This window comes from Hirundo rustica, chromosome 6, assembly GCF_015227805.2.
Source record: "Hirundo rustica isolate bHirRus1 chromosome 6, bHirRus1.pri.v3, whole genome shotgun sequence".
Taxonomy (NCBI): domain Eukaryota; kingdom Metazoa; phylum Chordata; class Aves; order Passeriformes; family Hirundinidae; genus Hirundo; species Hirundo rustica.
The window spans coordinates 45,461,303-45,485,198 of NC_053455.1; the positions used below are offsets into that span (position 1 = coordinate 45,461,303).

The window sequence follows — 23,896 nt, forward strand, 5'->3', positions numbered from 1 at the left end:
TATTTCACATGCTGTGTGCACATTTACTTATCTCCTTTCCCCTCCCTCCTGCTTTTTTTCTCCTTACAGCTTCTGATATGAAGAAGGATATAGAGTCTTTAATAGCCCAGGAAAAAGCAGAAATCGTCGCCAAGTATGAGAAGGTACCAGCCTCGTGCCTCTCCCCAGCATGCTGGCTGGGGCTGAAGCTGTTTAATCAATTAGGAATGCATCAAATAAGAACTTTTGCTTCCCTGCATGCATCGCCCCAGTAACCTTTATGCCATTAGGTTCCATGCCAGCTCTCTTCCTATACATCCCCTCTCACTACATCCCTTGAGTTTGTTGAGGGTCCCATGTGTGCTCAGCATAGATACTGGAAGGTGCTGAGCTTCCAGTGCTTCAGTGCTCCCTTAACACCAGGATGGCTTATGCCCAACAGCACTGTTTTTTCTGATGTGCAGCTTTTCCCAGCCTCTAGCAGAGGCACACATGGAATGCTGGATAGGCTGAACTTGGCATTTTTCTCTTGCCTGCCTTGTATTTGGCTCTTCAGTGCGGGTTTTGCTCTTCTGGCTCTGTGCCTTTTATCATTCAGGAGAGAGGGATGTGGGCTTTGGGCGCAGGATGCAGACACTGGGGCCTTCCTGATGCTGGGACCAGCTCACAGTTGTCCTTTCTGCTTTCAGGGCAGACAGGAAGGAGTTCAGATTGACCAGTGGGAAGATGCTGATTTCACACTCTACAAAGTTACAGACCGGTTTGGATTCCTGCAGTAAGTCCTCCTGCCCTCTCCTTTCCTCTCTGACCTTTGTGTGTGGACCATCCTTCTGCACTGAGCATCACTGGCCCAGCATCTCTCCCATAAGCTGCTCTGTGGCTTGACTTGGTCAATCCCAAATGCAGGAGAAAAGACTAAATGGGCCTCTTTCCTCAATTGTGCGTGTCCAGACACTGATGCTTTCAATCTGCTGCAAGACAAGGCTCAGTAATGGTTTCCTACCACAAGGCTGGCATTAGAAGTTGCAGGCTGATGCTCCTGTGTCTCCATGGTGTGTCACAGAGGGAGGGGCCCTTGTGTTTGCACCCGATGATTCAGGGAGATAGAGGAAGAGACCAGACAAGATACCTGATCGTCTTTGGTTCCCTTAGGAAATCTCCATCCTAAGGAGGACATGAATTAGATGCACACTCTGTGCCTGGGAAGAATGCTTATAAAGACCTTTTTTAATTCTGATTCTGAACAAAAGTTATAATAAGTGGGTGTTTTGTGTGCAGGGAGTTGGGGGGTGTGGGTTGAGCCGTTGATGTCCAGAAATTCTTCTTCCCCCCCCTTTAAATGGCTGATCATGTGTGCATTGAAGAGGAGATATATGCCCAGGATTTCCAGTTATGTCCAGTGCTTGATTACCCCCCAGAGCTGCTGTTGGGTGATGGGATTTTGGATGGTGCTTCCCCTGCCTCTTTCATACTGCGGACAGCTGTAGGAAGGGCACAAAGTCCAGGACGTACCCCCTCAGGTGTCTGAGGTGGTGTGTGAGCTGCAGCACCCTGTGTGCCTCCACACCCTTTCTTGCCTATGGAGTAACCAGTGACCCCTTGCTTTTCCAGCGAGCAGGAGCTGCCATCCCGCACCGCCTTGGAGGAGAAGGTGAGAGCTGCCAGCTCTGTCATCATGGATGTGGCATCCTTTTCACACCAGCTGGGGAGGGAATGTTTTCTGAGAAAACAAGTGAGCAAGTAAGAGCAAAGCAGACAGCCAGCACCCGCTGGTCACTGCTGCTCGCTCAGAGCTAGACGCTCTGCACAAAGCTCAGCTGTTGCATGATGCTCAGCTGTTGAAGCTTTTATTTTGCTGTGTCAAACAGCTTTACTCCTCCACATGGCACTGTAAAAGCACCTCCTAAGCAATATTGGGCTTTTCCCTCTGCTTTGGCACAGTGCTCAGCAGTTGTGGCTTGTAAAAGGGACTGCATGTGCAAGGGAAGATGGTGGAAGGTGTAGTTACCATCATGTCCATCCTCATCTCCCTCGTCATCTCCCCTGAGATGAGAGCATGTCATCTGTTAGGACCCTGCTAAATGAGAATGGATCACGTTTCTGCTGATCTGGTATAGGATTTGAGTCTAGCTGGACTGGCCAAGATTTTTATTGTCAGGGAATACTCTTGGGAATGCTTTCTCTATGTTAAGCCTGTGTGTCGTGTCATTTTCACCAATGCTGCTTTTAATTACCAAGTGCTGAAATTACCAGTTTCTGCACACTCCTGTGGATTATTCCCATCTCTGATGTGAAGTCTTTGCATGGAAGTTTAAACCTAAGACAACAAAGTTTTGTGTTTTCAGGAGGCATCTCCTGAGGTGTTTTTTTCTTAAATTTGTCTTTTTTCTTTTCCCTTGCACCAGCAAAGACAGCAGGAAATAGAACGTGTGGACAAGTGGCTTAAGATGCTGAAGAAATGGGGCAAATACAGAAACAGTGACAAGGTAAGGAGGAAAAGAAAGAGTGTATGTCTGGAAGGGTGGATGTGATGGATCCTTATGATGAGTCAGGCTTTTGAAAAGTCAATAAAAAACCTGAGATCTCTGGAACATTGCCTGATTCTACTTGTTAATCTTTAATATTTTAAAGCTTTCCTAGAAATTTCTGGGTTACCAGTCGAGGTAGAAGTCCTATTCTGACTTACATAGCTTTACGAAGGGTTTCCTAAATGCTGCTGCTGTGTTTGCACTTTGCTTCCCTGTGCGAGCAGGAGCACAGCAGGGATGTTTGTGTGCCCAGCTGGCTCCCTGCCCTGTGAGAGCAGAGGGCAGTGCACACCACAGATCGCTTCTGTGCCTCCACCTCCTGGAAATGATGTGGAAGATGTGGCTGATACGGCCCAGTTGATGTTCCTTGTAATTCTCCCTGGGGGAAGAATTATTTGTCTAGAACAATACCTTAGATTTTGTATTTTGCTCCTAGCTGTGCCTGTGAGAAACCACTTAGGTGTTACATTGTGTACACCTGTCTGTGGAAATCAGGGATGGAGACACCAACATTGAGTCTTGGCTTTGGTGTTAAAATGAACTCTGCACCGAACACCACTTCAAAACTGAATTGTTTTTAATAAACAGTATTTGTTATACGTTCCTCTTACAAACCTCTTGAAACAAAAACCCCTTTGAACCTAATGACAAGACCGTTGCTGGATAAGGGGGAGGAGTGTTGTGTCTGACCTGCTCTGCTTGTGGTACTCTGCACAGGAGAGGGCTGAAGCCTGGCATTACCTTGTTGCCATGGCCTCTGCAGCCTTCGTGTTTAGCAGGAGGACTGGGGTGTTTGGCTGGACTGCCCCTAGCTCCTGCTGGGAGTCTTTGGGAGAAATTTGAGCTTGGTTAAACGGGCTGTGTAGAGAGATATACCTGCACAGCTGCTGGGACAACATCGAGCAGAGCATCCTCCTTGCCCAGCTATGAAGAGTCACATCCAGTTCAGCCAGGCAAAGACCAGCTGTAGTCTCACTCTTTAAAAAAAAAAGAACCAGAAACAAAATCATCTTGATGACAGCAGGGGTGGGGTGAAGGTGGGCTTGGGGTTTTGCAATCCTTCTATTCACTTCAGGGTGGTTCTAATTACTTTGTTAATCAGTGCTGCTCCACAGGCAAAATCGGAGGCTCTCCTGTGACTTGGTTCTTTCTAATTAGAAGTTAGCACTAATTGGTTAGTGGCCTTATGGGTAAACCACCAAATTCCAGAGGCCTACAGGGAATTCCTTCAGGTCTGGAGGGTGTTAGGGGTGGGTAATGATGCACACCTTGGTTTTCCAGGGTCAGGTGGTTGGGACAGGCAGGAGCAGTAGCGATCTCTGATCCCTGTTTTGGATTTCCCTTGATAATTAATGGGGGTGTTAAGCTGTAGCTGATGTCACTCAGATCTGCTGGATGGCAAAGGGTTTTAAGGGTCTTTGGGTCAGAAAATCAGGCTGTTATAAATACAGGCTGTTATAAATAACACCCTGTAAATGGTCGACAACTCTTGGACAGAGATGGCATTGTCCCATGCTGGGAGACAGGAAATGACCATCCCTTTGCCCAGCAAACAGAGAAGCAGTGCTTGGCCCCAAGCAGGGGAGGAGCAGTCTGGTGACCCTGGGGAGTAGAAAGGAGCTTTGGTTTCAGTCCTGTCCAGCCTAACACCCATTGCCTTGCACCAAGGCAAGTGCAGGCTGTAAGGTCTGTAGCAGCCACACACCATTAAATGCAAAGACACTGAGAGGCACAAAAGAAGTGTGCCTTCTTTTAATTAAAAAAAAAAAAAAAAGTAAAATTAGGTTTTATCCTACACCTAGATGTGAAACCCCATGCTCTTGTGTCAGGAGCATCGAAGCTACTCAGATATTCCTGCTGCCACAGCTGGATGCAGTTCAACTATGGCATTTCAAGGACCTTTTGCTGGGATCACAATCATGTCAGAGGGCTATGTGTTTTGTTCTAGCTAAAGTAAACGTGACAAGCCCTTGATCTGATTTTTCTAAAACAGAGTGGGTTGGTTCTGTTCCTTTTCTGAGCGCTCAGGCTGCCACATCTGCATTGCACGTTTCCTTCAGGTTTGTTTTCACCATTTGGCTGACATGATAGAAATTCAAATGTCACAAGACAGCCGCTCTGTGTTTTAACAATGACTAAGGTGTCATCTTTGAAAAAATCCTCTTATTGAAAACAAGAACCTTCCCTTTGATGTTAATTTTGATATGCTGTGCTTTATTAGAGGAGAAAAAAAATCTTGTTGCAGGAACCGCAAGCAGTTTCACAAGGAAGTTGCCCTGACTTTGACTCTGCTTGAATGATATAGAAACTAATCTTATTTTCCAGACTGGGACTTCCTGGACTTCAGGGACAACCTTTTTGGTCCCTGTTCATGTGCTGGAGCTGGCAGACATCTGATCATATCTATTGTTTGATGAAGAGGGACTTAGCAAGCAAGCCTTTGTGTTTTGCAGCATCTTAGTATCTGATCGAGGCTTAGGTTGTTGTCTCATCTTCTGTGTTGTGAAATGTCAGCAGGTGGAGTGAGGCTGTGTACCCATCCAGGACATTGACCCCAAAGCAGCCACCTGTCAGTGGGCAAGAAAGCAGCTTGTTTCAGACCCTTGGCAAGAGCCATCGCCAGAGAGCAGCAGGTTTGGCTTTTTGTTCCCCCACCTGCAGCCTGTGTACATCCTTGCGTGCTGCTGATTGCAGTCTGGGTCTTGTGACTGTCACAGATTATAGGAAATAAGGCTGGAAAAAAAGAGGGGGACCTTTTATAGTTCCTTGCCTAGAATGACCTGACTAGGAGCTGAAATAATTTCTGGCATAACCTGTTTCAGGATGAGCAACAAATAGGATTATCTTAATTAAAGTAATGCCTTGGGGCTCCCTGTGCTCATCATTGCCTTAGATCTGTCTCCATCTCTGTTCTAGACACATTTTGTAACAATCTAATTGAATTGCAGTAGCAAGATCAGCAAAAAGTGACACCCAGCCCAATTCCTCATATGGGTGGGGTTAGAATGATGCAATGGTGCCGTTTTCTGGCTGAACTTCCACAAGGGAAAGGGTACAAAAATAAAGGCATCCATGAAAGGACGACATTGTTTTGCAGGGTTAGGGTAAGTCAAACCTGCAAAGAAGTGCTAAACTGTGTTATTCAGGGTTCGGCACAGGGAGGCTCTCGTGGTCTGTCTCCTCTTCACTGTGATTTGAACCCAGGTTTAAACACCAGCTTGACTCTGCTGGGAAGGTTAGGAAATGGCTGGTGCCATGTAAGAATCTACACAGTTCAGGCAGCACAGTTTAGCAGATAAAAAAGGCTGTGCTGTGTGCACTGCAACTGCAGGATAATTTATTCATCATAGCCCTGAAATGGATTTCAGCCAGAAGCATCAGTCATAGGAGGAGGCTATGACCTCTGCATCATTTGCAAGCTGCATCTTGCTGCTGGCCATGTGGGATGGGACCTTTAGAGAGGGATGTCTTTGGTCATAGATGTCTGGTTTTTAGGCAAAGCCTGCCTTTGTGCAGAGGGGAAGCCTCCTCTCTGCTAAGGTCACGGGAGTGCAGGGCACTTAATCCAGTGCATGCCAGCAAAGCGGTTTAGGATGAATAGGGGATCTGTATGGACTGACACAGACCCCCAAGAGTGAGCAGTCTGCTAATGCCAGGGAGAGCCAGCAGACATTTGTTGTGCCAGGGCTGGCTGAAGTCAGATCTCCTGCCTCAAATGCCATGAGAAGGAAAGGGGGTTATGTCTGGGAGCTGCAGGGTGCCCTTTCTTTTTTTTTTTTCCTTTGCATTTTGAAAAGGCAGGTAGCATTTTCCTCCCCTCCAAAGATAGCCTGGGCAATAACTGTAAATGCCTGCCCATGCCCCACCAGCTTTAGGATTTAAATTTGCCCCTGCTTTGCTGGCACCCCATCAGGAATAGCTGCAGAGGCTCCAGCTGCAGGCACAACAGCTGAGTTGGGAGCAATCATTAACTATATGGAAAGAAAGCCATGTGAGCTGATGTCCAGTCTGCCAAACATCCTGCATAACCATGTCATCAGTTAGCAGGCTTTGTGGTACTAAAAGGAAATCCTCCACTCCAGGTGAAGATTTGCACAGCTCAGTTCCCCTGGTGTATCACTGGCAGAGGATGTAAAGTCCTTTCTCTTTGGAAGGATCACTCTTTGAGCCCTAAAGGTATTGAGGAAGGGGGGCTGCCCCCGCTTTAGGGTGTTAGAGGCATGTGCTGGATATATGGAAAGGCTTGAAAGTGATGTCACCATGTATACCCAAAATTTGGGCATTGCTCCTGCAGTCTCTTCCTGGTGATCCATGCACATGGCTGAGAAGATAACAGTGACAGACTCCAAAGTGTGAAGGTGAGCTGCAAAGTGTGAAGGTGAGCTGCAATGTGTATATTCTGCTTCAAAAGCCAACCCACCTCTCCCAAATTCTTTTTAATCTCGCTGTTTTTACTTCTGCAAAAGGTGTTTTGTCTTTAAAGGCAGTGACTCCATCCCTCTTACTCAAGACCTGGAACAATTGGTTGGGTACTTCTCAGAGGAGATTGCTGGTGTAGGAAGATGGAGCTGTCTGTACTTCCGTAGTGTTCCCCATCCTGTCTACCACAGATAAAATATGTAGGCAGGGGGGGATAGGGATGGGGTGATGATGGCCTCTGTGCCATGAGCTTTGTGTGTTAAAGCCTGGAGAGGGAAGATGATACTGGAGCAAAATGGATCTATGGATCTTCTATAGATGATGCTATGGCAAAACCTGGAGCAAGTTTTAGACACTTGGTTTCAGTCCTTGGCTGACACAGCCTTTCTACAGTGTCTTGAACCATTGCTTTGACCACCAGCATCTCCCTTTGTGAAGCAGAATGGTGTCTGTTCTTCTTGCCTGTGCATTGGTCTGTCAGCCTGCATGTCAGCCTATCTGTAAGAGCTGAGTGGTCTATAAGAGACAAAAGAGAGTGACCTTGAGGGGCTTTTTTGACTGTCATGTGGTACAGGAGTTATCATCATGTACTGCCTTACCTCTGTCTTTTCATCCCATCATAAATACTGCTTATGTGGTAACTTCCCTGTTTTCCTTCAAGTTTCACGATGAAGAGTTGCTCATTTTCTTCTGGGTAACTCACAGCTCTGAGGTTTTATCACTTTCATGTCTGGAGGTGGTGGGAGGAGGAAAGCCCTTGGATAAATAACAAGAAGGCATTTCATTTCAGTTCCATCTCAGCATGTTTTCCACCTCCCCTGTTCCTTTATAGCACTTTTGCAAAGAAAATCATTAGAGACGTTTACCATATGCCACTAAGGGTTGCACTCATTAAAGTATAACAATACCACCTCTGGAAATTCAAAACAAAATTATTTCCTTCCTACGGACCTGAGTATCATCATATGCCTTGGCAGCTGTCAGTCTCTCATAATCCATTGGAAATAAGTAATCTTCTCTGAATTATTCTTGTCAGAATTGGTACGTATTCTAGTTTCTCGATTCCGCCTCAGCTTTTGCTTCATAAAGTCATGAGTGTTTACAGGAGCCAGGCTTTTCTGGGCACCTAATACTTTGGGGATGTAGTTGATCTAATCCTGTTGCTTTGTGTCTCTTGATGCATTGCACTTCTTTCATCCTGATTTAATGACTCTTGGGAAATGGATCTGTGGGGATGAATCTGTCCCACGTGTTGCAAAGGTTTGCTGTCCTTAGAAGTGCCTCTTTATATGAGCCTTTAGGTGTGCAGATGGTGAATTAGTGATGTCCCATTGAAATGCAGGATGCTGTTGCACAGGGTGGTGACCTTCCCATGAGCATGTCTTGATGGGAAGGTTGCTTTTAGGGGCCACCTTTCATTTGGTGCATACAGAGGGAAGGACAGGATCTGGTAAAGGATTTCTGCAGGATTTAGTCCTGGCTATGCACTGGACCTTCACAGCTGGTGCTAAGGAACGCTTTGGACAGAGCAAGCATTTGGGAAGTTCTGAGGATGGCATTTTAAATGTCGAATGTCCATTACACTCTCAGGAACAGAATGTGTCACACTTTTCTCTGTCAGCAGAAATACTGAAATATTTATTGTAATGGAGTGGAAAAGCATCCTCATAAACATCTGGTTCTTCTGGTCCTACAGAGTGATCTTGGCATTTACTACAGAGTTATTTTACATACTTTTTTTAACCGGTATAGAGGTGTTTGTCCTTTGCTGTCCCCTAGCCTAGCTGCTTAAAGCCCATCTCTTGTTTTACCTCTTGGTCTTGCAACTCCTTGGGACAAGGGCCACCATTCTTGGGTTTTGCCCTCAGTAGACACAATGCTGCCACAAAGACAGGAAGGAAATGAGGAGCATCGGTTTGTGCTCATGGAGGCTGTGAGCCAGCACAGTGCCATGGTTAAGGTCTTTGTCCTAGTGAGAGGTTTGCCTTAAGAAGTGAGGTTGGAAATAAAAAAGTTGGTTGTCCTAGGTGGGTGTGAAAGGAAAGGCAAGCGAAGCAGGTGTTCAGCTGGGTGTGGCAATGGCAATGTAGCAGGTCCACATCCAGAGTCTTCTGTTAGGATCTTGTGCTTCCCTGGGGATTGCAGTCCTTCTCTTACATCAGCCTGAGTTGCGTGGAGCAGGACACCCTATGGAAAAAGAAGAGGGGTTTTGAAGGTGGTTGGATGCATTTGTACCAGGCAGTGACAGTAGCTCCAGTTGATTGCCTGGTGGCGCACTGCCCTTCTCAGCTCCAAGCTCATTCCCATGACTGGAAATCTGGCACCTCTGTCCTCTCCCGGAGAATTGCCTGGTTCTGAGGGAGAACCATGAGGCAACATAAATGCCCTCCATGGCTGGAGCTTGGGCATATGCCACAGGTCCTTCTGTGTACCCAAGGGTCCTCAGGAATCTGGAGGAGTGCTACAGTGGGCTTTGTAGTGCAGCTGCAAGGCATTTCACAGGTGGGATGAAGGAAAGTATTCAGAAAAGGATATTTTTCTTTCTTATGAAGCTTTTTCTTTTAATGGAGATAGTCAGCAATGGACTGTTTTCCATTGAAATTTAATGGGAGCTTTATGACAAGAAAAAGGGAAGAAGCCTCTGTGAGATGAAGTGAACAAAGACCTCTCTCCTATGAAGACAGGTTGAGATGTTCAGCCCAAAGAAGAGAAGGCTCTGAGGAGACCTCAGTGTGGTCTTCCAGTACGTAAAAGGGGTTTATAAAAACCAGGGAGAATGACTTTTTACGCAGGCAGATAGTGGTAGGACAAGAGGCTATGGTTTTAAACTAAAAGAGGGCAGGTTTAGATTACATGTAAGGAAGAAGTTCTTTACTGTGAGAGTGATGAGGCACTGGCACAGGTTGTCTAGAGAAATTGTGGATGCCCTATCCCTGTAAATGTTCAAGGCCAGGTTGAATGGGATTATGAGCAGTCTGGTGTAGTGAAAGGTGTCCCTGTGCATGGCAAGGGGATTGGAACGAGATGATCTGTAAGGTCCCTTTCAACCAAACTGTTCTATGATTCTGTCGTTCTGTGATTTTGACTGATCCGTTGGATGCAGGTACTCAGCTCATCCATCAGATCGGAGATTCCCTCTCTTCGCCAGCACAGGGAAAGGAATTGATTGCTTAGGGTGTCTGCTCAGATGGTTGATTATCTGCAGCAGCAAACCATGGAGAAAATGTGTTTGCTATCAGCAGGACCCAGCTAACCTCGCATGTGTTTTCCTCCCTGCAGATGTGCCGGCGTGTGTACAAAGGGATCCCGCTTCAGGTGCGAGGCCAGGTCTGGTCACTTCTGCTGGATGTCGACAAGATGAAGAAGGAGAATGAAGGAAAATATGAGGTATGGACTCTACCTGGCAAAGATGGCAGGAGCAAGGTAATAGGGAGGTTAGATTGGTTGATGGAGCTGGGTTTGGTGAGGTCTGAAAATGCCAAGGGTATCAACTCTTTGTTCATGGGTTTATATTAAGCTGGGGTCTTTTAGCATGTTAGCTGGCTGCTTTCCATAATATGCCGCTTCCATTTATTCTGCTGGAAGTTGGAATCAAAGCTGCTGTCAGTGTTACTGCATCTTCAGAGAAGGATGCAGGCAAGAGTGAGGGGATGCTTTCCATAGGCAGCATGTGGAAGACCATGGTGGATAATTAACTTATTTTCCAACTTGCATCATGTACCAAGGCAAGGATCAGGGTGTTGTGGAGACAATTATTTTTCAGAGGCAGGAGGTCGAGTGTTGCTTCCAAAAGGTGTTTCTAACAACCCCTGCCTATTAAGCAGGATGATGCTAACACTCACTACAGTTAGTCAAGCGAAGTGCCGCGGGGATGGAGGCACACGCGGGGGCTGGGGGAAGGCAGGCTGGGCTCACCACAGTCAGCACAGATAAGGAAGCTCTCCCAGCAGGCAGATTCAAACTGTGCTCCCTCCCAAAGCTGTGCTGCGCAGGCGGGGAAGCAATCCAGACAAATGAAAGTCGCAAGGAGTTTATCTGTGCTCCAGAGGGGTCTGTGCCAAACAGGAGCTTCAGGACTAATAGGCTTTGCTGGATGCAAACCCTCTGCAAGATCATCTTAATTTACCTCTTCTTTGGTGCTGCCTGCTGCCACTAATTAGATCTCCCCTAATTTCCTCCAGAAGAGGCTCAGTGCAGGTCCTGGATGATGAGGGGTTTTGCTCTCAAGAAGGGACTAAGCCTCAGCTTCAGACTTGTGTCCTGGAGGGACTGGTTCTGAGGCCACCCCATTTCTCCCTGGGACATAGCCCACGACACAAAAGCCTGAAGGCTACTATGGGACATTTCCACGCTTGCCTTTGATGTATGTGTGATGCTCTGCCTCCCTGAGGTTTGTTAGCTGCAGCTAGAGGGCTTGAGGGGAGCTTGAAAAGACAGCAGGAGAAACATATTGGCCATGGGGCAGAGCAGAGGCATCCTGGCTTGTACCTACTGCTTTGTACAAGGTCTTTGGGATGGGATTTTCAGCTTTCCAGCCTCTGCTCCGCCAGCAGCTTGCAGGACTCACAGCGCTAATGAGCTCAAAGGAGCATCTGTGAGCCCCAGGTTATTTACACTAGAGAAAAAAGGAGAATAACCCACCCTGTGTTTCTTTTTTAGTGTGCACAATTAGTAAAGCCTCCTGGGTGCATGGAGGTGACAAAGTGCTGCGTGACCTACCTGCTATTCATGAGCAATGATTTAAAAATACCCAAAGTAGGGTATTTACAGTCTTTGGGAGATTTCTGTGTTTTTCTGGCAGGGAAAACAAGAAGGCCTTTAGCATGAAAATTTTAACTGAAGTGACCCAGTGCACATGAATAGTCATATTCTCCCAGGTAATCTGCCTTCTTTATAGAGGGCAAAGAGCCATAGGATACAGAGATCACAGTATTTACAGGAGGAAAATTATGTTGTTCATCATCACTTTTATCCTCACTTGTCCTGTGCAGGCAATAATTCAAAATAGCCCCTGTACAGTTGCTCCTCCCTACAACTGCTTTCAAGGTTGGAGTTAATATTCCCAAGATGCTGTGGTTGTCCTAAGTGTTGGCTGTGCTGGACACACGTGAGTGCTAATGACCTGCTGATGTTCCCCAGAGCTGATGTGGCCACCTTGGGAGGTCAACAGCAGCCTGGAGGCGCCTGGTATCAGGCTGATAAGCATTCATAGGATGGCAACTGCTGGAACAGATGATAAGTATCTGTGGAGATGTTCTCTTTTCTGTCTCCTCTGTGAGCCAAGAGGGGTCCTGACCCTGGGCTCAAGGCAAGTTGGGCTTCCTGCTCAACTCTGCTGCCTCCAGCTTGCTGGTGAATCTCAGTGTGCCTGAAGACAGTCACAAAATGTACTTTCTTCATACAATTGACCCTGGAGAGATTAAAGGAGGAGGGCATGATCGCTGCTAGTATCGAAAGGCTGTGAGATGAGATGCTTAGCCATAGTGGTCCTTGCCTGCAGTACAGAGCTGAACAGTGGTTTGCAAATGGGACTGCAGGAAGATTTGTCTATGGAGCATCTTCATCTTGGGGCTCTGAGGGCACAATTGGTTAAGGTGGTCTTAAACTTTCATTTGAATTTCCATTTTTTTTTGCAGTGGACTTCAGTTCTTTTTCTATGTGATGCTGTCTTAAATGATCAGCCAGCCTGGGGGGGGAACATGGGGATTTCCTGGCTTTGAGTTTAGCTTCTGTTCTGGACTCTACACGTTTTCTTAAAATTTGTGCCAGTCCAAGGGAATATTCCAGGACTGCTTTTCTAGTGGAAACTCCTTAAATCAAAGATGATTCTCTTCTGCAGGGAAAGTAGTAGTTGGAGATCACAGAGTCTGTCATAACAGTTTGGACTTGATTGAGCCTCTGAAAAGCTGAGAGTGCTGTGTACATCTGTATAATAGTTCCTTAAGGATCAACAGTGCTCTCAGTACTTTATGATAGTCAGCCAGGCAAAGAAATCAAAATAAATCAGAGTGGAATTGAATTGGAAAAGTTTTAGGTTCTGAAAACTCAGTATCTGCATTGGAAGATGGGCGAAGGCTGGATTGGCAGCTGCTGCTGTCTTAGCCTGTGAGCGTGGGGTCATCCCCTTCTCCCTGGGCCAGCGGCACAGACAAGGGGTCAGGGGCTTTACCCTCGGGCTGCAGTTCATTGCTCACTGCAGGACATCAGTGTCCCCTGCTCTGGATAGCTCTGTGCAGCTCTCAAGCTGCCACTCCTGCTGCAGGGATCTTGCCTTCTCACTGTGTGGAGAGAGGTACAGGCTGAGATGGTGTCCGATTCCAGCCTCTTGTGTGCCCCTCTCCCTTGCAGCAAATGAAAGAACGAGCCAAGAGTTCTTCATCGGAAATCAAGCAGATCGATTTGGACGTTAACCGCACCTTCCGAAACCACATCATGTTTCGGGATCGCTACGGTGTGAAGTGAGTATGGAAGGCTTCTGTGGCTTATATGGGCAGTCGTGGCAGTGCATGCATGAGGGGTGAGCTGGATGGGGGTCCAGCGGTTCCCTGGCTCACAGCAAAGCCATCTTTGCCTTCTCCTCAAACCATCCCCACACAGTGTGACCCACAGGTGATGAACTGCTGATTCTCTCTTCAGAGAGGTCAACACTGGGGCATGCTCAGCCCCAGTTCTTGAGTCAAGCAACAGCATGCTGCAGTGCCTTGTCCCCCAGGGGTCACAGTTGCAGAAGGCTTGGTTTGGGATGATGGGGTGGGCCCATCAGCATCTGGGAGGCATGGGGTCTTCACAACAGATGGGGTTGGAGAGAGGTGACGAAGTGACTGTCACTGGGATAAGTCATACCTGGTCGCCCTACAGAGTCTCCAAGGAATGAGCTTTCTGGTTCTGTGAGCTCTGCTCCTTGCAAAAGCCTTTAGTACCAGCTGGTTGGGTGTTTTCAGAATCTTCACTCTCTGTGTGTATGCACTGGTGTGCTCATGAAGCTGGAAACGTCATGCTCAGGTGTTTTAATATCCTTCTTTCTCCCCAGGCAGCAGGCACTCTTCCATGTCCTGTCAGCATACTCAGTTTATAACACTGTAAGTAGTAAATCCAGTTAACATGAACAGTATTGTGCTTTATATATTTATATGTATTTATATGTAAAGATTTAAAGAAAAGCTTAATATATGTGTATATTTGTGTAGACATACATATTTTCATGTGTATATATATGTAATAAATGGATATGTATTTAGCCAGTGGTAATTCTAATTTTGAGTCCTAACAGTGGGTTGTACAGAGAGCTGCAAGACTCTTGGGCAGCACAAGAATCTTTCCACAGTTGTTTCACTCCCTTGTTCATTTTGTCACCTGGTAAATGACATCTGGCAGATTTTGTTTGGGCGAATGTCAGCAAAGAACAAGGGATTGCCCTTTGGCTTTTCAGCAACACTGGTCTTCTGGCAGTCTGTCATGTTTCTGACTTCTTGTCTTACACCAAATGGCATCCTTGTTGAAAACACTTATTTACTACAGCAAACCAGTCATTTTTAGCTGAAGGACACAGGCAGAATAAGCCAAAATTAACAGCTGAAGCTACTGTCTCCACCTCCAGGAGGGGACAGTTATCCCAGAAGATGCTTAGGGGTTTAGTTAAGGAGCCTCCCTCATGCCAGATAAATGTTTACCAGATTTATTTACTGTTTAATTACTTCAGTGCTCATATGGCTGAAGGAATCCAAAACAGCATTGGAGCCCCATGCTGTTTGTCATCCCAAAGATAGATTGGACATAAGGAAGACGTTTTTTACAATGAGTGTGGTGAGGCATGGAGATAATTGCTCAGAGAACTTATGGATGCCCTATCCTGGAAGTGTTCAAAGTCTGTTTGGATGGGGCTTTGAGCAGCCTGGTCTGGTGGAAGCCATCCCTGCCCATGGCAGGAGGGTTGGATGAAATGATCCTCAAAGGTCCTTTTCCAACCCAAACTACTCCTTGAGTCAGTGATGTGGTAGATGCTATAGACATATGGGAGCTGTGAATTTGGACATAAACAGTAAAGACTTTGAAGTGGGACAGACCTTGGAAGAGGAGAGGGAAGCACAGGCAGCTTTAGCATTAGGTAGGTTCTGCCAGCATGGCACGTGTGCCCCTCTTGACTGTTGCAGGAAGTGAGCTACTGCCAAGGGATGAGCCAGATTGCAGCCATCCTCCTGATGTACTTGAACGAAGAGGATGCGTTCTGGGCGCTGGCACAGCTGCTCACCAACCAGCGCCACGCCATGCATGGTAAGGCTGGGCTGGGGCTGGGGGTGCCTGGCAAAGGAAGGGAAGATCGTTCAGGTTGGATGGTAGAGCCTTGTTTCTCCTCACATTATTTGTTTAATTAAAGTGGGTGAGGCGTAACCACTTGCACAGTCTGATTAGGGAGCTGAACTTCACTCTTGGAGGCAGACAAGTTCTTATCAAAAAAACTGAGTTTTATCCACCTGAGCTTTAGCGCTCGGTAATTAACACTTTCACAGAAGTGCTCTCCTCCCTCCAGGATACTTTGCCCTTGGCAATCAATTAACTCAAGGTTATGAGTTTATAAGAAGTCTCACAGAAGTACATCCAAGAGTATCCACACTAAATGTGGATGTAATTCCACTAAATGTGTGATGTATTACTTTATTTCAAACACATTAAAGATCTTTTCATCTTACTTGTGGTTAGCTGTAATCTGTGCACAGAGGGTTATTTCATGGGCAGCAAGCTAAACCTTATGCCTTGATAACTTTGGACAGTCTTAAATGTGTGTCCCACTAGATTACAGGACACTGCACAAGCTTGTGGTGTTCAAACATCTTCAGCTTTTCTCTGAACCTAGGTAAGCACTGAGGTATGTTCAGAGAGCTCTTGGCCAAGCCACATCGCAGGCAGGCAGGCAGTGGGAGCTGTGTGGGCCTGCACCATGGAGCTGGGTGAGAGGGACCAGCTGGGCTTGGTCTGAGGGTCCTGTTGCCCAGATGGGGTGAGGGGCGACCTCTGGAAAGGAAGGTGTAAAGGAGGTAGCTGGGCACCCTGTGTTTCAGCCAACTTCAACAGGCAATGCAAGAGATGAGTTTATAGAAAATCAGGCCATCCCTGTGACTGCTACAGAGCTTTCCTGATGGTATTTTTTAAAATTTCTCTTGTCTTCTCTTGTTAAGGTTTTTTCATTCCTGGGTTCCCGAAGCTGCAGAGGTTTCAAGCCCACCACGAGCAAATTTTAAACAAACTGTTCCCCAAACTGAAGAAGCACATGGTATCTCTTTACTATCAGTCTTGCTATAATAATGCTACATTTTAATGATAAACCAGTTCATATAGTGTTCTGCCAAACAGATGCACAGCTGAACATATTTCTAACCATATATAGGACTGCTTCAGCTGCAGAGGCAGACATTTATTAAATGGGTTGCCCAAATCTTGCTGAGGTGAATGGCAATCATTTGCTTGCTGGTCAACATTAGTGGAGGGACTGCTAAAATTTAAAGCTTCCCTAGGAGAGTCAGGCAGAAAGGCTTACAGAGCCTGTAGCAGGAGGAACAGCAGTGAAGCTGGGCTGTGTTCTTACAGCAGCTGCAAGGCCCAAAGGCTGATGCTGGTCTGTCTGGAGTCTTATTTCAGTAATTATTAACTCCAAGTGCTTTGCTGTTGTTTTAAGTCAGGAGGCACATAAGATTTGCTGGATGTTTTGTTGCTTGGGCACGTCCAGTTGCTCTTCTCTCTAGCAGATGGTACAGGCCCATTTGGTGGCTGCAAGAGCATCTGCAGGGCACACTGACTCCAGTCTAATGTCCAGGCCACTGTTTTGCAGCACCTGCTCTCCCCTGCCCCCTTTTTTTTTTTCCTTGCCCCCCTTTGCATTTGGTGTAGACAGTTGGTGTTCAGTGGCTAGACTCCTAAAGTTTTCTTATGCTCCCAAGGGGCATGGTGGCCCCCATCTCCAGCAAAAGGTGTTTGTATTACCATCATCTGCAACCAACAGCTCTTGCTTCATGCTGCAAATGGCTCTAAAAGTGAAACAGAACCATCTTAGGTTTTCACTTAATTATAGTCATGGGCAGGGGAGTGTCGCTAGAGGACAGGAAGAGAAATGGTACTCATAATCTAAAAGAAGGCTAACTATATTATGGTTACTTCGCTTATATAGATTCTGGACAGTGACCAGGGATTGGAGAATGAAGTTACCACCTCTCCATCCCAGTGGCCAGGCTAGAAGTCAATCAGTTGTCCCTCATCAGAGAGGAATGTGAAAAACAACTCTTGTTTATGTTACAAGCGTGAGAAGACTCGACTACAGAATATAAACATTCACAGAAAGCTAATAGAATATGGCAACAGGGGAGGGGATGGGAGTAACTCAGAAAGATGCTCATTCCTCCTGCTCCTGAAGGCTTTCCAGGCTTGCAGGTGCACAGCACCAGCCAAAAGCAAAGGCTGGAGCTGGTCATTCATCTCTTGAGGCTTCTTTCTCTTCCCATCCCCACTGCTTTGTTGGCTTTGCAGCAGAGGTCATATCAGCTCTGCACACATCTCAGCACTGGGCAACAGATGGAAAAGTGTTAGACTGAGGTGGTGATGGTGAGGTTTTTAAGAGTTTTGCTTAGCCTGTAAGGCTGTCCTGCTCCTGCAGCAGCCATGCCATGTCAATGAGGTGGTGCTTCCAAAACCAGCTTGACTGTGCTCCGAGAGGCTGGCGTGGGAATTGCTATGGAAACAAAAAGGGTAGTCTGCAAGGAGTGAGTGGTTTGGGCTCCTGGAAGGTTTTTATAAATCTCTGGAGTAGGTATTAGGCCAGAAAAGCTTCTACCAGAAATCCTGCTCCAGTGCTATGGCTAAAGTCTGGCCACATCAAGGATCAGGGTCAATGGATGTCTTGGGCAAAGTACCAAAGCAGGGCTTCAACACCGGTGTTTAAAGCAGGGGCTTTGTTGGGAGATGAACCACAGCCACACCCTGCACCCAGACCCTAGAATAAGTTAACCAACCAGCCTCCTTCAAAGCCTTTTGAGCTGCTTGAACCTCCAGTAACCAGCCTGGTGAAATGCCTGTCTCTCTTTGCTGTCTTCCCCCAGGACAAGGAGCAGATGACTACCGGGATTTACACAACCAAGTGGTTCCTGCAGTGTTTCATTGACCGGGTAAGGATGTTCTGAGGTTTTTTGCTGCTCTGCTGTTTGCATGCGTAGTTAATCTGCCTGTTTTTTATAAATACCATACTTTGAAGAAGGTGTTAATATTTTGTAAGGTGGGATATTATGCACACTCTCGTAAGGCAAAAAAAATTTAAAAGGGAGAAGCTAAAAATAACTGCATGCCACTGATGATAAGCCAATTCCTGCTGCCTCATCACAAGCAGTCGCAGGGAGATGGCTCAGCATCAGCAGTATAAACTTTAGAGTCAGGAGAGATCTTTCTCTTGCCCACTGGCACTGCTGCAAAGGCAATTAACCTCACTTTGGCTCTGGAAACAATACAGAAAGAAGAAGAGCTCGGGGCACGAACCTCAACAAATAGCAGTGCAGCAGCTGCAGGCAGAGGAGTGGATTGGGACTGGAAACATATGAAAGCGTGAGAAAATTACCCTGATTTGTCCAGAGCTAATTTGCTAGTCCTGAACCAAGACTACTTTATTTTTAGGGTCAGCATTGTGCTTACTGAACTTGAGTGCAGTGTCCAGATTTGCTAATATTTAAGACATCTGTGTGCTCCAGTCTCAATTTTCTGCTGCCCTGTGTTCTATAAAATAGTGGACAGCCTCTTCCCCTCAAGAGGGAACTCACTGCTTTTGCCACTAAAAGCTGTTTAAAATGCAAAATCCCTTTAACTGCCGTAGTATATGGTAAGAGCTGCAGTGGTCAGTTGTGCCAAACTCTGGAGAGTCAGTGCAATATCCTAAATCTGAACCTAAATGTCTTAGCAGGATTAATATTAATAATTTTTGTGTTGGTTAGGTGCCTTAGATCTTTTCTGGGAGGTATGGGCTGCTCCATCACTTTGGGGATCCGTTCAATCCTGTTTGTCAGATTGGGTCTGAGTGCAAATGAAAACCTCTTGCAGAAGTGTTTTTAGCAGGCAGAAATAAGCATGTGTATAAGAAAGACCTCTTCTTTGGACACCAGATGAATGATTTTTCTTTTTTTATGCTTAGTGATGCATCACTGGGCTTTCAGACCTATCCCATAAATAGCCCTTCTGGGAAATCTGGATGGATATAGGAGTTGTTTTTTGTGCTCACCAGGCTGAAAGATGATAGTAGTCCCTCCAGGGTAGGAGAATCCACATGCTAGCATGCTTGTAAGGGAAGTTTCTCTTTTGTCTGCATTCATGGATGGGTTTTAAATATTTCCCTGGCCACCCAAGTTCATTAGCTTTAAGGCAAAACCAGAGGTGATAAAAGAGGTTTTTTTGTGTTTTAGATGAATCCCTGACTTGCAAAGCCTAGCCCTGTTGTGTGTTTTGGTGCAAGGTAATGCAGTGATGGCAGCAGCCTCTGTTTCATCATCCCATTTGTGATTTGTCTGTGTTTGGAACAGACCCCATTCACTCTGACCTTGCGGCTGTGGGATATCTACATCCTGGAAGGGGAGCGGGTGCTGACAGCCATGGCTTACACCATCCTCAAACTGCACAAAAGTAAGCTCCCACCTGACTGCATCCCCTGTGGCTGTGGTGGCACCGTGCTGGACCACCCTCATGCTGCTGACCTGAAAAGCTTTGCTGGCCATCTCCATCCTCTTTGTGCCCTGCGCTGGCCACCAAAGGCAGAGTCCAGGGGAGGAAATTATATGCCCCAAGGGTTGACTTGGTGTGCTCAGCACACAGAAACCACACCTGAAATGCTCCCAGCTGCGTCTTCCTATGTACTATGCCCCAAAAATTGCTTTTAGGGGCAATACAGACAGCAACCCATCTGTCTGCAGAACTTTATGTGGTGGCTCAACTGAAAACTCTGCAGAGAGACAAGTAAAGCCATGAATACACTTCTAAAATGATTGTAACTTGGTTTTCTTGCATAACATTAAGGCAGTGATGTTTCTACCTCGAGATCTTTGTAACTTTGAATCCCTTCATTCCCATAAGTTGATAGCTTTGCTGTGTCATTCTTTTGGCCTCCATCTGAGGCAGGAGTGCATGATGGCAACCTTTGGGCCAGCAGAATTTATGAAACTGCATGTGTTGGCTTCTGCAAACAGCCGCCCTGTTCTTCCTTCAGTTAAATGAAGAACAGGCTATGCAGAAATAAATCTTGAAGTATCCTATCCATCTGCAAAAAGTGGGAAACTGGCAGACAGGCAGAAGTTTCAGCTTCGCTGTGAAATCTTGCCTCCCTGAGGAATGTGTAGTGTGGGTTGGTATCTCTTCCTACAACCCATTCCTGCCTGTATCCCACCCCTGTCCGCAACCTTTGTAAGGGCCAGCACCTCTTCCTGCATCCCTGCCTGCTGGCTGGTGCAAATTGGCATCCCTGGCTGGTGGTGGCAGCTGCCGGCAGTGACTGATCAGCCTGACGCTCAGGGCCTGTCTCATGGAGCTTTTCCTCCTCCTAGAGGCATTGGTGAGAACTTCCAGAAATGGCCCAAAACCTGCATCCTCATCAGCACAGCTCCCAGCCCTGCCATTGCCCTGCCACTGAGAAGCTACTGCTCAGGCGGTGTGAATATATACTTGTATGGATGACCCTGAGCAGTAGTGGGAAGGTGGGAGAGAGGCAAAAGCATTCAGGCTGTCTCACTGTGGAGTGGGAACAGCAACAGAATCCCAGATAAACCCAAAGTGTGATGTAACCCACGCTTGTGGTACCCTGAAATTTGTCCGTGCCACTGTCATTACTCCTTTCTCCCATCCCCCAGAGCGTCTGCTGAAGATGACACTGGAAGATTTACGTGAATTTCTGCAGGAGAAAATCGCTGCTTCCCTGCAGTACGAGGACGACGCTGTCATTGAGCAGCTGCAGGTGTCAATGACTGAACTGCGCAAGATGAAATTTGACCTGCCCCCGCCAGGTGGGTAGAGGGGAAGGTGGGCACCCCAGCAGGGACCAGAGCATCCCGCTCGTGTGGCTGGGAGCTGGGGCAGCCCAGAGGGGCTGGCAGCTGTTGTGTGGAAGCATCTGTCTTTCTCACGTTCGGGGCGTGCAAAAACAAACTGATGCACAGTTTGGGTTTTATTTTGTTTTCTCTGCTTCCAATGCAGCAAAGCCTGAGGAGTTTCCAAGGAAACCCCTGGGCCTGGAGCTCTCCCTCAACCCAGTAGCCATAAAGGAAAACGCAGCGGCCAATGGCCAGAACGGCCGGGTGAGCGAGCACGCTGCAGACAGGGAGCCCCATTCCCACGGAGTTCCTGGCGCACCAGGAGGAATGACAGTGGTGGAAGCGAGGATTCCCACCTTCCAGGGTAGTGAAGCAGCTGAAGCAACGAATGTGCTTGTTCCGGGTGGGCGGCCATCGGATGAGGAGGATCAGGTGCAGCCCATCGTGGACAGGCAGCCATCATCTCTTCCGAAGGCAAGCGAGACACAGGCCCAGCAACACCTCCTGCCCATGGTCCTGCTTCCAGAGCAGCCTCTTCTTGCCCCTGGCTGTGCCGTGGTGGGCCGTGGAGTCTCCCGCCAGGCCCCAGCTGAGTACAGCTCCTTAGACTCCTCTCTCCAAGACAGACCGGCTCCTCCTGTCTCCAGCACTGCTGAGCTTTCTGCTCCAGACCAGGCAGCGTGGCAGCCAAATCCCAGTGCCCCGCCGGCAGAAGAACAGGCACCTTCCCTGAGCAGAGACGCAGTGCTCGAAGCAGCCCCCCATCCTGTGCCAGCCAGCTGCCAGCAGCTCTCCTGCACGTCACACAGCGATGGCTCCCCCGAGAGCGAGCGCGGGGAGGAGGCGGGGGATGACAGGCACCGCAGGGCGGTGCTGCCGGACCAACCGGGCCTGAAGCGCTCGACATCCAAAGCTGCATCCACAGGAGAGCTCCTCAGCCTGCAGCACAACGGGCTGGGCAGCGCCACCGGCCCCACGCGCTGGCCCGAGGCCGTGGGCGCGCTGCCCACGCACAGGCAGGCGGGGGGCAGCGTGCCCGTCTTGTCCCGCAGAGAGCCGGAGGCGGCGGGGCTGGCCGAGAGCTGCCCCGCCCAGCGGGCACCGTCCCCTGTGGTGGAAGGGAACAGCCCCTACGTCGTTATCAAAACCACCACTCCCCTCCACCTGGCCCATGCGACAGAGCAGGACTTCTTGAACAGAAAGCAGGTGGCATTGCCTCTGTCAGAGACTGGACGTGCCCCGCCTACCGCCTCCGTGCTGCCACCTCTTACGCCGGACTCAGAGGAGGTAGAGGTTCAGAAAAGCCTTCAGAAACCGTTAAATGCACTGAAAGCCCCACGACCCCCGCTGAGCCCCAAACCAAAATTACCGCCGCAGGTTGCCAAATCCCGCTCAGAGAACAGTTTCCTTTCAGGCTCTCCTTCCCTGGCAAAGCTGCCCAAATCGGTGACGTTCTAGTGGGGATGGGGAAGGGGAAGTTAAGGGAGGAGAAGTGGGTTCTGGAGAAGCACCCTTGTGTCATTTACAGGATCCCCTTCTGTCAGCAGGGCTGTCGGGGTGACAGCACAGCACCATCGCACGTCAAGCTGTGCTTTGGTACGAGTGCCCAGCAAGGAGACGAAGTGGTGGCCACCAGCGCTAGGAGACACCAGCAGATTAGATTTGCATGTTTCCTATGGACGAATTGGAAAATGCTTTCGGTTTTTTGTTCCTCAAAGCTCCCCAAGCCCCAGCACCTGGGGGAGGAGGCAGGGCTGGTGAGTTTGTTGCGTGTTTTCTCCTGCTCCTGTCTGCTGTGGGAACCCACGGCCAAGCAAGCAGGCACAAGGTGTTGGAGTCCAAAATGCTTTCTTTAAAATGCCCCATCGGTGCTGCCACAGCATTGCTTTCAAAGGCTTTGTAGCATTTATTTCATTTCCCAGACCTGCAGTTGTAGGCAGCAGAATTTCCAGGCAGTGCCATGGCGTCCTGGCAGGACACAGACAGCCCGCTGCCCCCTCTATGCAATTCCACAAAGCAGTGCTCAGCTGTATCTGGCTCCTGGTGCTGGGGTGGATGGTGTTCAGAACAGATTTAACAGCTGCTGAGTCCCTGGGACATCTCCTTGGTGTCACCCTAGTGGGGGCTGCCAGCAGAGTGGTTCTTTCCCAGGTTCTCAAGGTGACAAGGACAGTTATGAAGGTGGAGCCTTGTCTCTCGAGCTGAGTGCCCTTTCTGCTGGCCTTTCCCTTTGCAGGGCCAGTGCGGCGAGCGGGCTCGCTGCCTTTCTGTTCCACAAACAGGAAAAGGGGCTGCTGGCTCAGGAAACCTGCCTGCACTACCTAGCTGCTGGAGGTGTGATGGCATCTCATCGCAGTGCCCCAGATAAGTCCATTTTTGCTTTTAGTAAGTTAAGTGTTGGAGTGGAAAGGTCATAGGAACTGGGGAAGGGGGAGCACATTGCCCAGAACCTGATCTTAACCCTTCTGGTTGAGCCCACACAGAATTAACAACAGGAAGAAAACTTGGACATGATGGGTACCCACATGCCCACTTGTCCTTTGTGCACCAAGTCCTGGAGGCCTGTCCATCTCCTCCCCATCCCAGGGTGCTGCTGCTGCACATCCCAGGCCATTGGGTGGAGGTGTGCAGGGATCTGAGGAGACACCCCATAGAAAGAGTTGGTCCAAAATTCTGGTTCCAACATCTGCTTCCCCCCCTAGAGGTGAAGGGACTTCATCAGGAAGGCAGATCAGTGAAAAAGCAGGAAGTTGTCCAGATGTACTGGATTTGACTTTGCTGTCCAGAAATGGTAGCTGCGAGTTCCACCTCAGGTGTGACCGCAAGTGGGATTCCCATTCCTTTGACAGTGATCCTGGGCAAAAGCTCATTTAAGTTTAAGGAGACTCTGAAAACTATTTTTTTTTATCTCACAGGCTGCTTCAATTG

The 23,896-nt window shown here is 48.1% G+C and overlaps 1 protein-coding gene across 1 annotated transcript in view; it reads left to right on the top strand.

Moving 5' to 3' along the window:
• Positions 1-22,426, top strand: part of LOC120754216 (USP6 N-terminal-like protein) — a 66,805-nt gene extending 44,379 nt beyond the window's left edge. The window contains exons 6-18 of the mRNA XM_040067568.1: positions 70-143; positions 669-754; positions 1,591-1,630; positions 2,385-2,465; positions 10,206-10,313; positions 13,275-13,384; positions 13,957-14,005; positions 15,077-15,197; positions 16,100-16,194; positions 18,011-18,076; positions 19,472-19,571; positions 20,789-20,941; positions 21,132-22,426. Coding sequence (XP_039923502.1) covers positions 78-143; positions 669-754; positions 1,591-1,630; positions 2,385-2,465; positions 10,206-10,313; positions 13,275-13,384; positions 13,957-14,005; positions 15,077-15,197; positions 16,100-16,194; positions 18,011-18,076; positions 19,472-19,571; positions 20,789-20,941; positions 21,132-22,426 — 2,370 coding nt within the window. The 5' untranslated portion in view covers positions 70-77. The remainder of the gene's footprint in view (positions 1-69; positions 144-668; positions 755-1,590; positions 1,631-2,384; positions 2,466-10,205; positions 10,314-13,274; positions 13,385-13,956; positions 14,006-15,076; positions 15,198-16,099; positions 16,195-18,010; positions 18,077-19,471; positions 19,572-20,788; positions 20,942-21,131) is intronic.
• The last annotated feature ends 1,470 nt before the right edge of the window (positions 22,427-23,896 follow it).